Source organism: Hyperolius riggenbachi, chromosome 6 (assembly GCF_040937935.1).
Source record: "Hyperolius riggenbachi isolate aHypRig1 chromosome 6, aHypRig1.pri, whole genome shotgun sequence".
NCBI classification, from domain to species: Eukaryota; Metazoa; Chordata; class Amphibia; order Anura; family Hyperoliidae; genus Hyperolius; species Hyperolius riggenbachi.
Genome location: NC_090651.1, coordinates 342,231,437 through 342,246,593, shown reverse-complemented (window position 1 = coordinate 342,246,593; position 15,157 = coordinate 342,231,437). Strand labels below are relative to the sequence as shown.

The 15,157-nt window shown below is 44.1% G+C and overlaps 1 protein-coding gene across 1 annotated transcript in view; it reads right to left on the bottom strand.

Annotated features, from left to right (window-relative positions):
• Positions 1 to 449: 449 nt before the first annotated feature.
• LOC137521789 (phospholipase A2 inhibitor and Ly6/PLAUR domain-containing protein-like) overlaps positions 450 to 15,157 on the bottom strand; it is a 90,098-nt gene continuing 75,390 nt past the window's right edge. Inside the window, exon 5 of the mRNA XM_068241523.1 lies at positions 450 to 4,744. Coding sequence (XP_068097624.1) covers positions 4,560 to 4,744 — 185 coding nt within the window. The 3' untranslated portion in view covers positions 450 to 4,559. The remainder of the gene's footprint in view (positions 4,745 to 15,157) is intronic.

The window sequence follows — 15,157 nt, the reverse complement described above, 5'->3', positions numbered from 1 at the left end:
AGGCAGCGAGCAAGGAAGCAATTAATCACCTCCTTGACGTTCCAGCACTGAGTTCCTAGTACAGTGGGCGGCATTGTAGGAAGTGACGAGCGGTGGAATGTAGCTGTGAACTAATAGCTGGAGGGGGACCGGGGGGACCCAGGTGAGGGAGGGGGAGATCCGACCCCCTTCCTAGCTGCTACCCCCGCCATCTACCTATACTGGGGGCAATTATACTACCTAATGGGGGCGGGCATCTTCACAAGTTTGCCTCAGGCGGCAAAAAGTCTAGTACCGACCCTGAGCACCACAGGGTATAACCTTGCTCCTCATTGCCCGGGACAAGCTTTGGCCTGAGTAATGCTCCCTAATAATCGGCTATCACGCGAAGGAAACCGGCAAACATCTGCCAGCTACTTATCACCTTTAATAGAATATGGTTCTCAGAGCCAAAAAACAACACAACAGTATTAGTTTGTACTTTATTGATTCAAAGTGCAAAGAACATCTTACATTTTAATCCATATAAAATAATCACAATACATTTTCAGTGTTTCTCATTTACTTACTATATATAAATATACAACATCATTCTCAAAAAATGATTTCTTTATTAATCAGAATAAAATATATACAATAAGCCCTGGATTACCTTCTTGTGTTGCTCAGCTGGTTCACTATGACATATATATCTAAACCGTGACTGTTCACTGCTTTCTTAGAGATTAAGGGAGATTAAGTTCAGAATGGGTGGTTAATGGATTAAACATGTTCAGACACCCAGTAGCCGGGAAAAGGTCCTCCAGCACCCAAGGCTGAGACACCAAAGTGCGCTCCTCCATCCCTCCCACCTCAGCTGTCACACACTGATTGATATTAGACCTAGAGGTACGCCAGGACCCCCAACACCTTAATCTCTAGCTAACTGGCTTGTAGTCACTGCCATGCATCCCCTTTTCTTATATGATAGCTGAGTGAGTTGTGCGCCCCTCTCACACTGCGTCCTGAGGCTGGAGCCTCTCTTGCCTCTGCCTCGGCCCGGTCCTGCCTTCATGTGGTCTCCACCTGGTTACACATACAACATGGAGCCACCCACATAGGCTTGCGCGATTAGTGTTTACTGGGCCAGCTCTAAGCCACACCATAGCATGTAATAGGGGAAGACTGGACTGGGGGCAGGGAGGCTTCTGCCCAAAAACACGCTCCTTGCTTTCAAAATGTAAACTAGTATTTGCTGATTGGATGAAGCTGAAAGGAGTCCAGCAAAACATGTATTAGGTATTTGCAAGCTGCTGCAGCATCATTTTGTCCTCTTCACGCAGAGTTTTCTGGAATGGCCTATTAGCCAGCAGTCTCAACCGACCAGTACAAATTGCACGCAGTACTCACGGTGGTGAAGGCCAGCTTCCTAGACTTAACCACGCCCAGAGTAGTTCAACTAAAAACTTTTGGTGTCAGAACTTTCTGTCATGCTGCCCCTACTCCGTGGAATACCTTGCCAAACTCCAACCCTGGACACGTTCAAATCAAAACTGAAAAGCCACCTGTTTAGTCTGGCATTTATGATCACATAACTTTTTTTCCCCTTTACACATCACTATGTACTGAACTGAGACACGCATATGCTCTTTGGGTCCTATGGGGGAAAAGCCCTTTACAAATGTTTCATTGTTGTTGTGGGCTCTGCTGTACTAAAAGACTGGGTTTCTCGGCTCTCTCAAGGTTAATATATTTTTAATAACTGTATTTTTACATTTAATACAGAGTTCATGGTTTGTAGGATACAGTAGTGTACCAATTTAAAAATGTGCAATGGGCCTATAGCTCATTAGCTAGCCTACTGCGAGGACACACACAGGTTTCACCTACAATAGTACATGCATAGCTTTGCTTTATGGACCAAGTAGTAGAGCAGCTGTTATTTTCATTGCACTGCCATGTGCTTGCTATTATACCCATTTACAAACAACGGCAGCAGATTTAAATCTGCACAAGTTGAAACCAGTCGGGTTGTTAAATTAAGCACAATGATGGTGGAGGACATTGTTTTGGAAGTTGTAAACTATAAACTGAAAATGTGCTTGTTTATGTAACCCCACTGACCATATTATAGTTTTTAGTCAATATTTTTGTTTTGTGGGGGTGGGGGGAGGGGGGGGGACTTCTTTTAGATGGTACTTCACTATCCCAAGTTTAGTGTTATTATATGTGGTGTTGTGGTTTCTGTTAACATCTTTATGGAGGCTGATACTGGTTTCAGAGATCAGATAAGTCCGTAAAACAAAGCTGATGAAACAAACAATTATACCTATTATCTTAATCTAATTATGTTTCTTTCTTTTTTTTTTTTAGAATCCCATGGTCTAATTTTTTTTGTTGAAAAAAAAAAAAAAAGGTTTTACTCTTTAGTGGTTTTACTCTTTCAGCTGAATAGCGCAGTGTTTTAGCATTCCAGAGCTGAAATCTATGACTACTTTACTAACGCTACTTAAAGGCTTTATGGTGCAATTACACTCGGAGCCTTATTAAGCCTCACATGTCTCATCTTTTTACTACTAACCAGAACTCGAAAGCTGCATGTTTTATTCGGATTCAAAACTCTTGTTCTGCATGCCTTGGCTCATAGAATTCACTGACTCAGGCTCCCATTAAGAGATCAGCAGAAAGGCACCCATATGGTGAATCATTGTGTCTTGATTTTGATTTATTTTTTTAACCTGGTCATACATAATTGCATACAACCATTGGCATACACAGGGTGGGAGGTGACACCTCAGTGTTACAGAGATTAAAGACACTGTGTTATTAACCTGCAGAAGCGGGTGAAACTCAAGAAACGCATTGTTTCTTCTTAGTGTCCAATAAATTACTCTTTAACCTCCATATCGAGGTAAGACTGTTCCTTATTAACTCCAAAACTGGTAGTTCACACTCACACAGGGGCACATCCTCCCACCCTGTATAGTCTAGTCCCCCTCTTAGGGGTTATCCCTGCAACCCATATCCAGTGGTTCCAATTTACCTTTTCGATTGGAGTGTGACCCAAGTCCAGAAGAGGACTTTCCATCCGAGTGGAGATGGTTTTCTCCACATGCTCTAAACAGTGGTTGCCTAAAAGCAACCCGTGTTTGTAAGTAGTATTATTGTGGATTTATTTTTCATTTTGTGAAAATACTACACTTAGTTATGTTTCTCCTGGTCTGTTACTCACTTTTTTCCTTTCTGGTCACTGGAGTTCCATGCTGACCTCGTCATATCAGACACGCCCTTAAAAACATTGGCATACAACGAGGATGCAAAGATTGGGACAGCACTCGGGCCCTTGGCTATAAAAGGCCCTCTCAGAGCATTGCTTCAGTTGCTGCATAAACTCTTAATTGATACTGTAGTAATAATTCAAAAGTGGGCATCATTAAGAAACCATTCTTTTACCCTGCTTACACCCCTATAACACATTGGCTGTCCTTGAAGAGCTAGTTTTGGTGGTCTTCAAGGTTTAACTATTGTGCATACAGTGTTAAATTTACACTGGTCCTCAGAGCCCTGTAGCTAATCTACTGCATATTTTGATGTACTTAGTTTATAAATGTGTGTTAAAGATTATTGTTTTAAAAATGTTGAAAGGGATGGTGGCGTTATGGCTAATAGCTCCTCTAAGAAACAGTTAGCAACATGACTATGTACTCTGTAAAGTGCTTTGGAAGATGCCAGTGCTATATAAGTGCATAGTAACAAAGATATCCTTTCGGCATGTGATTGTTATTAAAAAGTCAGAAGAACAGAGCCTCAGAATTTACTTGGCAATGGTCTGAAAGTAATCCATTAATTTATTTCAGAGTATTGATGCAAGTTTACAACAATCGGGTCGGGGATTAACCTGTCTGTATGTTTTTGGGATGCGGGAAAAATCCAGAGAGGAAACCAATGTAAACACAGGGGGAACATTCAAACTCTAAGCAGATAGTATTTCCGTCCACATTTGAACTGGGGACCCTAGCGCTGCAAGGTGACATTGCTATAAATGCTATCCATTACGCAACAGGTAGTGACTATTACTCTATTTTTGTTAAATATATGGACTGTGGCAGCAAGGCCGCTAACCAACCAGCGATCAGATCACACGACATGGACATAAGTCATTCTTCCAGCCCCATCATTATCATGTGGTTTCTCTTAACCCTAGTTAAGAACCCATACTTTAAGGCAATAGAAGGCTTACCGATGGATGTGTACTTCAACGACATTACTAGTCAGCGGTGTCTACTTGTACAACTCTCTAAAATTACTCCTTCATGAAAAATATATTTTCTTTCCTTAGAAGCTCTGGAAATGTTTCAGTATGTATCTGAGGAACATTTATTTTATGTAACCTAACCTGAATTGTTTTTACTAGCTTGAGAGATAAAGCTCAATGCACTCAAGTATATTAATCTTGAAATATATACGCAACATGCAAAGGCTTCTTATGACGATGTCTGAATAACTCTTGCTCTTCAAGACTATCGTGTGAAAGTTTTTTTAAGACAGAGAGATATGATATACATAGAGAGTGGACAGGTTCATGTCATCAGTTGGATCTCTCAGTAGGCACATGTCCATAGTGTGGCCATCACAGCAAACCAGGGTAGTAGAAATGTGTTCCAGCTCCATGACTTGCTGCTGTTTCTCATCTGGTGGACAACGACGGAGGATCCTTTAAAAGCAGCTGTGCCTTCAGACATCTGCATGCTCTCTGAAGCGCAGCCCGCCACGGTGATGGTGGATCCTGCAAAAGAATGTATACATGTTAGATATTTACTTAGTGAACCCACCATAGAATATTGGCAAGTCTGAGAAGCTTGCCATTAACAGTGTAAGAATGACATCAACTGAAAAGGAAAACCGAGAGCCCAATATAGTGCAGTATGTTAAGAATGGTTGGTAAATGATAACGTGAGAATAATTATACTCACAAACATGGGTTACCGTCCAGGTAACCCCTGTAAAGGCAGGTGAGGAGTAAGCCTGTCCTCACTCAGGACTAAAAAGTCGCTCTCTGTAGAGATGAAAAGAAGGAGATAGCACTCCCATCCACCAGGAGTGGACGCAATGTATTTGTATATTGTACAGAGGCGCCAGCAGGATAAAAATTCATAAAAACTTTAAAATTGCTAGGAGGAAGTGGTGGGCTTGCCTCCCAAAAGCAGACCAGACGTCCTGTTCTTATATAAATAGACACATTTATTATACGATACCCCACAAAGGAAATGCCTTTGTGGGGTATCGTATAATAAATGTGTCTATTTATATAAGAACAGGACGTCTGGTCTGCTTTTGGGAGGCAAGCCCACCACTTCCTCCTAGCAATTTTAAAGTTTTTATGAATTTTTATCCTGCTGGCGCCTCTGTACAATATACATAAGAATGACATCAATTGCATTATTTCCCACGAAAATCCATAGAAGAAAATTGATCGGCTTTTATAGGCTTCACCCACTTTTTCTGAATTTGAACTCCAGTCACCCTGTTTTGGCTCCACCCACTATTTTGAATCCCCAAAATATGACTGTTCAGAGTAATGAAGATGTGACCCACGTTTGGTGAGTTTATCTTCAGAGCTGTACGAGTGGCGTCAGTTTAAGAATTTCCAATGAAAAAGTGGAGTCTTTCGTGGGCCAACCCAGAGGAGCAGAGAGTGGGGAAAGCACAAGCAACCAAAACCACCGTTGGCCTGAAGAGGCGCGCAAACTTTCATAACTGTACTCCCAGAAGTGTAGGAGGAGAGGGGTATAGAAAATAGCAACATTTTGATTGGGTGTATTTAGCTCCACCAACTTTTGGGCAGGCCCCCCTTCATATTTATATTTGGGTTGAAATCAATAATCCACTAATTCTTTAAGATTTTCCCTTTCAAAGTTAATAAGGCTTGTGGGGGCGGAAGGAATTACAGGCACACAGTGGCCAGCTTGGACAGTTTAATTATTATAGATAAGTAGAAGGCTATTAATTTTGGAATGAAGAGTAGAAGGATGGTTGTTTTATCAATTAAGGATAGGAAGTCATCATTAAACACTTGAGGACTGCAGTATTAAACAGGCAATTTTTCTTAAATTGGGTCACTGCAGCTTTAAGGGCTCGCTGCAGGGACGCACAACTCAGCACACAAGTGATCCCCCCCTTTTCTACCCACCAACAGAGCTCTCTGTTGGTGCTGTTGGTGGGGTCTGATTGCTCCCCAGCCCAGTGTTTATTATTTTTTTATAAATATTTATGTTCTTTTTTTTTTTTAATAAATGTACCTATTTATTTATTTTTCCTAACTCCCTCCCTCCCCACAGCCTGCCAATGATGGCGATCGGCTGTGGCTTCAGCCTATGAAAGCCGATCACTCTCCCCAGGGGGACAGCCGTGTCACACGGCTGTCCCCAGTACAGTGCTGCCTTAGATCGCAGCGCTGTACTATGCTAACAGACGTCTAAAAGTCTCCTACCGGCGATTGCCACTGGGAGACGGCGGAGCAGAGCTCCCGCGTGATCTCCTGCCAGCCCTATTGAAAGCCGTTTACACCAATCGGCGTGGAGTGGTCGGCAAGTAGTTAAAGAGAACCAGATATGAACGTTTCACACAAAATAAACATATCAGTCAATAGCTTGTAAAGAATAAATTCTCTACCTGATCATTTCGCCGCTCTGGTGTGCCTTTTTTAGTGTTTTTTATCCATTATTGCTCCAGGAAAAATCAAATATGGCCGCCGGCTCATATCCCTTCTGCTTCCGGGTTATGAGTTGTTCTGGATGTGCTGTCTAGGCTATATGAAACTAGGCTACTATCTAGGCTATATGAGAAAGGCTGCTGCAGCCTTTCATTTTGGTATGATGTACAGCTGCCTGTAGGAAGTATCTCTCATAGGAATGAAACTGAAGTCATCATCATTATCTATGCAGACAGAGTGCACACAGAGCCCACAGATCATATTGCAGCCACACTTGTCTGTTTCAGAGATTCTCTCTCAACAGGAGCAGCCCCTCCCATGTCATCACAGCTCTCAGTATGCAAAGCAGGAAATCTGAGCCAGGGGGTGGCAGGCTTGGGCTTGAAAAGACTGCACAGAAGAGTGACTCAGCTATAATGATTCCAGGTCAAACCTAGACTGAGCCAGTCGGGGATTCTTATCACAGCTGATAGACTAATTAAGCAGATAAGAATGAAACTAAAAGCAGGGTAGGTGTTTACTGTCATGTTTCCACTGAAAAATGTAATAAAATACATGAGGGTGTTTTGTCTCTGGTTCTCTTTAAGAGGAACTGGTTGGGATTAGGTAGTATTTCAAAGGAGGATCAGGGATGGGCATTTTTTTATGAGTATAAATTGTTTATTAGCTCTGGTTGCTGCTTGCCAAGTTGCCATTGTATTCAGCTACTTAGTGTAACGATCGGTGTACCACAGAGAGGGTCTGATTACCGGTGATCTGCAGTATCACCGAGAATGCAGAATATACCCGATTATTGATGATCTGCAGTATCACCGATTATCAGATATATCTACTAATCTCTGGACACCTGAGATGAGAGTGTTTGGTGCAACAGTAATACTTTGAGGAAAGCACCCGGAGAATGGGAGCAAGACAATAGGATCTACTGTAAAGGGTTAGCTTCCTTCCACGAGCCTGCTGCTCCCCAAGGGGCGGAGCCAGGCTGAGACAGTGGGAAGGACAGAACGTGAGTGACACCAGTGGTGGAGTGTCACTGACAGATCTGTGAACTATCTCCTAACAGGGGAGATAGTTCTCGAGGTCGGACAAGCCAGGTCGTAAACACACGGACAGATAAAGTACAGAGACAGTAGGCAGAAACAGAATCCAGAGACTAGCCAGGTATCGGCAACAGAGAATCAGAAATACGAGGTACAAAATCAGAGATCAGGAGAATGGTCAGGAATGCAGAAAGTCATAACAGATAAACAACAATGTCTAAGCTTGAGTGTGAGCTCCAAGATTCTCACACTCCAGGACTAACTAGATCATACAAATAATACAGATGGTACAGAATTCCTAGACTAAGGTGTGAGATCCGTACCCGTCAACACCTTGGAAACTAGTCTAGATCACAATACAGATAATAACAGAATTCCTAAGCTAAGGTGTGAGTTCCGTGATCATCAACACCTTTGGAAACTGACTAATAAACACAGATACTGACAAGGTCTGAGTGCTACCACGTAGTGATCGCAACGCCAGACACCAGAAAAATGACCAGCACCCAGTATATATAGTACAGTGCTCTCCAGCGCCTCCCCTAAGTGCTGGGCCAATGAAAGTTGCTGCAATTGTCAGCTGACTGGCCTGGTCAGCTGACCCTCCTCTGACTGCCATAAAGGCCCTGCCTCTCTGCGCACGCGCGTCCTCCTAAACCAGTGTGGACTATCAGTCCCAGCCACACCAGTCATGTGTTGTAATGTAGCTACTGTATTGGATGCGGAATCCGCCGCCACGCTGTCTGAGCGTGCGGCGTTTCCTCCGCATTCCGCCTTTCTGAGAGAAGCAGGCCTATGCGAGCAACTAGCCGCATTGGACGCGGAATCCACCGCCCTGTAGTTAGAGCATGCGGCGGTTTCTCCGCGCTCCGACTGCGCCCCAACTGCCATGTCAAACGCGGAATCAGCCGCCTCACTCTGAGTATTGGCGGCGGCTTTTCCGCGTTTTCTCACACTTAGCTTCTTATGAGCTTGTACTCACTTGTGCTTCTCCAAGTCTCATGTCCCCAGATATATCCCATTTAATTAATGGGGGTCCACCACTGGCATGGCCAAGATGCATTACCTCACATTCATTTATACTGGCTCCTATGCAATTAACTTTTCACATCTTATCAATAAAACACGCTCCCAGCAAGGGGAAAAATACCTCAAAATAAGATTCATATATCTTCTTTAAAGGACAACTATCCAAGTTAACTACAATTCTAAATGCCACAAGTATTTCCAGTAATTGCTAGCAAATAGCTATACAAAGGCTTTTTTTCATCTTTTTATTTCCTATGTGAAGAAAATATGACATTTACAGAGAACAGTTCTCACTGTAGGAATTACTATGGAGGACTGTGTCCAGCACATCCAGCATACTGAAACAATGTTCATTGGCTTTAATCCTGTGAGTAAAATGTGTTCAGAAAGATAGAAATATAGCTTCAAATAGGTGTGTAAATAACTCATCAGCTGCAGCTCTGTGTGTCTGATCCTGTATGTCTCTCTCTCTCTCTGTCTTCGCAGTGTACAGTAAATAGTTTACAGACAGGACCAGCTCATTCTGAATGGGAGTGGGAAGCATGCAAGAACAGGAATAAAGTGCAGGTCCTTCTGTTCAGGTCCTTTCTCTGTAGCTGACAAATCCCTCAGCTTTTCTCATATGATTTGTGAAAAATCATATGAGAAGTAGCGTCAGACACCAGAGTGAGGAGCATCCGCGGTGGAAGGTATGTATATCTGCCGCTGCCCGCCGCCTGCACACACACTTATTGAGGCTGGAGAGGAGCGCAGAGGGGAGAGCCCAAGGTGAGGGGACCATCCCCTCACTATGTGTGGCCATGGCTTTCCCCTCATGCTGCGACCCCTCCAGCCCCCTAAAATGGCCCTGAGCAGGCCCCGGGGGGCCCACCAGTGCAGGGGCTGCAGCCCCTATTGTTACTCCCCTGGCCCTAGACTATGATACATGCACTACATGATACATACATAGACATATGACTATGGTAGGGACTAGATTGTGAGCCCCTGTGAGGGACAGTTAGTGACATGACAATATACTCTGTACAGCGCTGCGTAATATGTTGGCGCTATAGAAATACATTTCACACACACAGCAGGCAGAATGTAGACAAAATGGATGCCATATAAGGTCTACTAGCCAAGATGGCTACCCTGTGCTGTATATTAGTAGCAGTAGGGTATTGTACCGTGTTAGCCATCAGTAAAAGCAAGAAGTTTTAAATCAGGATTATACCATTTATTGGCTAACTAAAAATGAATAAGAATAAGCAAGCTTTCAGCCTTAGCAAAGAAATGAACAGCGCTACTTAAGAACAGATGAATGCTTACCTGCAAAAAAGTGCAGACCCCACTCATGGGATACAAATACACAATGAGCACACATACAACCTGTCTACCACTTGGAGGATGTTAGTTTCCACTAACAGCTTGCAATGCAATTTGTTAGGTACTTATCCCTCCCACTGTCGTAGAAGTCTTTCCTCCATGGGAGGGGACCTAACACTAACTAAATCCTACCTATGCATATGCATAGCCTGGGCGCGCTACCAGTAAAATTAAGAATTGCGCAGAAAAAGTGGGATCAGCGCATCACCAGGCCGCCTCTGAATGGCCTCAGCTCAGAGATGCGCTGAGCCCCCCCAGGAACCACAAACGCACCTTGAACCCAAACAGAGGCTCTGCATATACACCAAAGAAAAACTAACAAGTGGGAGCAGCTGACCAGAATTAAATCAAACATAGCAAAGAAATGAACAGCGCTACTTAAAAACAGATGAATGCTTACCTGCAAAAAGTGCAGACCCCACTCATGGGATACAAATACACAATGAGCACACATACAACCTGTCTACCACTTGGAGGATGTTAGTTTCCACTAACAGCTTGCAATGCAATTTGTTAGGTACTCGTCCCTCCCACTGTCGAAGAAGTCTTTCCTCCATGGGAGGGGACCTAACACTAACTAAATCCTACCTATGCATATGCATAGCCTGGGCGCGCTACCAGTAAAATTAAGAATTGCGCAGAAAAAGTGGGATCAGCGCATCACCAGGCCGCCTCTGAATGGCCTCAGCTCAGAGATGCGCTGAGCCCCCCCAGGAACCACAAACGCACCTTGAACCCAAACAGAGGCTCTGCATATACACCAAAGAAAAAGGCTTTCAGCCTTGCAGCCTTCGTCGGGCTTACATCCTGTTAGTTTACCCTTGCCAGTTTTCTGTCTTGAAACTTTAGCAAGTTGATTGGACTTAATGGAAGATTTGTGCTTACAATGAAATGTCCTTTTCGTAACCTGATGCTTTTAAAACCGTACATTACTCACACTCTTGTCACGTTTAGGCATTGTTGTTTGATGTTGAATTAGCCTTTGACATCTGAAAACTAGCAGACACCTATTTTAACCTCTGAAAGTTAGATGCAAAAGGTGATAAAAAGTTTTAATTCCATCTCGTCACAGAAAGGTGTTTTTCAGTTTTGTTTTTCATGTGCTCAGAGTGAAATCCAACAGCTTATTGTTTTTAGACTTTGTTTTCAGTTTATCCTGGAAGGATGTGTGAAGCCTTTTCCAAAAAATGTAATGAGTTGTGCCAGGGAAAGCTGAACAAGGAATACAGCTGTTGGCTGACGGGTTAAGCTGGAGGGAGCTGTAACAAGCTAATTATTATTGTGTATTTAATATAGCACTGACATCGTACTCCGTGTGCTTTACCGACATTGTATATAGGTGTGCCGCTTACTGTCCTTTACAGTAATTCACAATCATATCTTAGTCGGTCATTGTGGTATAAGGCCAATTTGGTTTAGTTGTGTTACATTTTTTTTTTGGGGGGGGGGCAGTTAACCCAACTGTATGTTCTTGTGTTATGGGAGGAAACTGGAGTACCTGGAGGAAACCCACGTAAACACAGGATGAACATACAAACTCAGTGTAGATAGTGTTCTGCCCACATTTACACCAGGGAGTGGGACCCTAGTGCTTTAAGGTGAGGAGTGCTATCCACTACGCCACCGTTCAATCTCAAGTAAGGTTATCCTATATAACAGGGGTGTTGCTAGCCCCAAAGATTAGGGGCAGGTGCCCCGAATCTATTCTGGGGTGCCCCAGATGTCCCCCAGGCTGAGTCAATTGTGGTGCCTCAATGGCGGGCCTGCTGGGAGCTATGGTGCATCAATTATGCTGGGTGCAGTGGTGCCTCTATGTGGGCACTCTGGGTGCTGTGGTGCCATGCTGGGCGCTGTGATGCTTTTATGGGAACATGCAGGGTGCAGTGATTCTTCTTTGGGGCATGCTGGGAGTTGTGGTGCCTCAATCGAAGGCCTGTGGGAGCATGGGTGGGGGTTCAGTAGAAGGTCAAGGAATGCTATGAGGGAACTGCCAGATAACCTGTTTAAGTGATATTGCCTATTTGTGTGATATGCTGAATTTTTTTTGTATTAATGGATGGAGGGCTTCATCCAACATTTTTCTGAGCAGGCCAACTTAGACTGCTGCTACATTCATGTAAATTTGGCTCTACCCATAACCACACCCACATTATGGTGTGGCCACACCCATTTTCTGTCTGCAGTGCCTAAAAGTGCCCCGGATCTCTTAGGATCCTAGTAACACCCCTGCTATATAATAAAGCCCCTGTCTCTGCATCATCCTGAGTCCATGCTTCTAGACCTGACATTTTCCTGTCTGTGAACCTCATTGCATTGTGGGAAATAACAGCTTTTTCCAACTGCCAAGCAAGCAACAACTATCTGTGTACATATACTGCGGACAGTGGTGAAGGACAGAAGAACGAGGGCTTGCGTCCGTGGCCTAGCGTCCATTTTTTAATGGGCGGGCCTTTTTACTAGTATAAAACAATCTCAAATGTTGCTTTCTGAGAGGTGGCAAATGGCATATTGGGGTGTTAAGTAAAACTTATAAGCCTTGGCCAATTAGGCTTAATAGTAAAGATTTTGTTTCCCGACTCCAGATGGCAGTCAGATAAATCCTAGATCAGTAACTATAGCTGTAGATACTCTTCAATGCAAGGAAAGCATCCAGGCCCCTTAAAATCAGTGCTGCTCGGATACCACTTTTCACTATCTGGATCTAATTCGGATCCGGATACCCAGCTATCCGATCTGTGTCGGATATCAGAGTTCAAAATTTTCCAATCCGGATCCGATTCGGATATCCGACCTCAGTATCCGGGGTGTCCGGCCGGATTCGGATATCTGGATAGAAAAACCAGAAGTGCCCTTTAAATTGCTTTAAAAAGGGCTTTTAGGGCAAATGAGGCATGTATCATCATTATTTTGCAAAGGGAAACACTAATTGATGATGTAGGGACTTCAAATCCCCCCCCCCCAAAAAAATGGCTGCTAATTAACATTAGGCCTAGGTTCCAGACAGCGGTCGTGCAGCCCACATTGTGTCCAATGTCCAACCGCACAACTGGGAAATAGCAGTTTTCAGCCAAGACTCCTCCCAAAAATGACGCAGAAATTGTGTTTTGGGTTAAATATAGGTGGTATCAGTGGCCTGTGGCACCCTGGCCTGGCGGTGGGAGCTGCACAGGCAGCACGAGCAGGGCAATGCAGCAGCAGCAGGTGTAACGTGTGCCAGGAGCTTGCCGGACATGGCACGTGGCACTTGCCAAGTGTCGTGTGGCACTTGCCACGTGTCACTTGCCAAGTGTCACGTGTCACTTGCCAAGTGTTACGTGTCACTTGCCAAGTGTCACGTGGCACTTGCCACGTATCACGCGGCACTTGGCACGTGTCACTTGCCAAGTGCCACGTGACACTTGGCAAGTGCCACATGACACGTGCCAAGTGCCACATGACACGTGCCAAGTGACAAGTGACACTTGGCAAGTGCCACATGACAAGTGCCACGTGACACTTGGCAAGTGCCACGTGACACGTGTCAAGTGCCGAGTGACAGTCAGACAGCAGAGGAGAAGACACTAGTGCACACTAACTGTCACACTGGCAATGCTCACAGCACAGCAGTTCTGTAGAAAGCTAACACAGTGGTACTACTACTCTAACAACTACTAGCACACTGACTGCAGTACTACAGTACTAACTACAGAATAACACAGTAATCCTGCTATCCCCTAATCCCTAACCTAACCTATACCTAAGGCTAATAGCTTGCCAGCTGGCAGCAGCTGGCCTGGTCTGTGCACAGCACACACACAGACACATAGCAGCTGCATGCAGCACACACTGACTGTCACACAAATGACATCAAGCTAATTAATGATTTAACAATACTGTAGTGATAGTGAAGGGGTTAATCACTGAACAGCTTATCACTGTGTACAGCTCTTACTAGGCTAGCAGCACTGGAGCACACACTCTAATGCTGCATACACACTTGAGATAAAAGTCTTTGGAAAAGGCAAGATCACAGACCAATTATACCCCATTCCATGTAGTATGAGAGCTATACTCTACACAGTCTATTCTATGGAGCTGCACTCCCCATCAGATAAAATCTTTGCAAGATGCTGCACACAAAGATGCCCGTACACACTCAAAAGATCATTATCTGCAAAAGATCTCTTCCTGCAATAGATCCATTCCTGCAAAATGCATTCATAGTCTATGAGATCTGCAGATCCTCATACACACCTTGTTTAACAGACTTCATCTGCATATCTGGCAATCATCTGCAGATCTGAAAATCCATCCTGGTGGATCTGATCTGCAGATGATCTGCAGATGATTGCCTGTTAAACAAGGTGTGTATGATGATCTGCAGATCTCATAGACTATGAATGCATTTTGCAGGAATGGATCTATTGCAGGAAGAGATCTTTTGCAGCTAATGATCTTTTGAGTGTGTACGGGCATCTTTGTGTGCAGCATCTTGCAAAGATTTTATCTGATGGGGAGTGCAGCTACATAGAATAGACTGTGTAGAGTATGGCTCTCATACTACATGGAAGGGGGTAAAATTGGTCTGTGATCTTTCATTTTCCAGAGACTTTTATCTCAAGTGTGTATGCAGCATAACTGTCACACTATGACATCAATCAAGCTAATTAACGATATAACAATAGTGTAGTGATAGTAAAGGGGTTAATCACTGAACAGCTTATCACTGTGTACAGCCCTTGGCCCAGCAGCACTGGAGCACACACTCTAACTGTCACACTATGACATCAATCAAGCTAATTAACGATTTAACAATAGTGTAGTGATAGTAGTGAAGGGGTTAATCACTGAACAGCTTTAGGTTTATAACTGTGTACAGCTTCCCTTGCTAGGCCACCAGCACTGGAGCATGTCTCTCAGTGAGCGTTCAGCAAGACAATCTGTATCATCATGGCAGCCCTCATTATACAGGGGGGCTGGCCAGTGTTCCTTTCTGTGATTGGGTGCCAGGGCTTAGGCTGGGAGGCCTCTGATTGGCTCAATGAGGTCAGGGGGGCTGGCCAAGGTTCCCCTC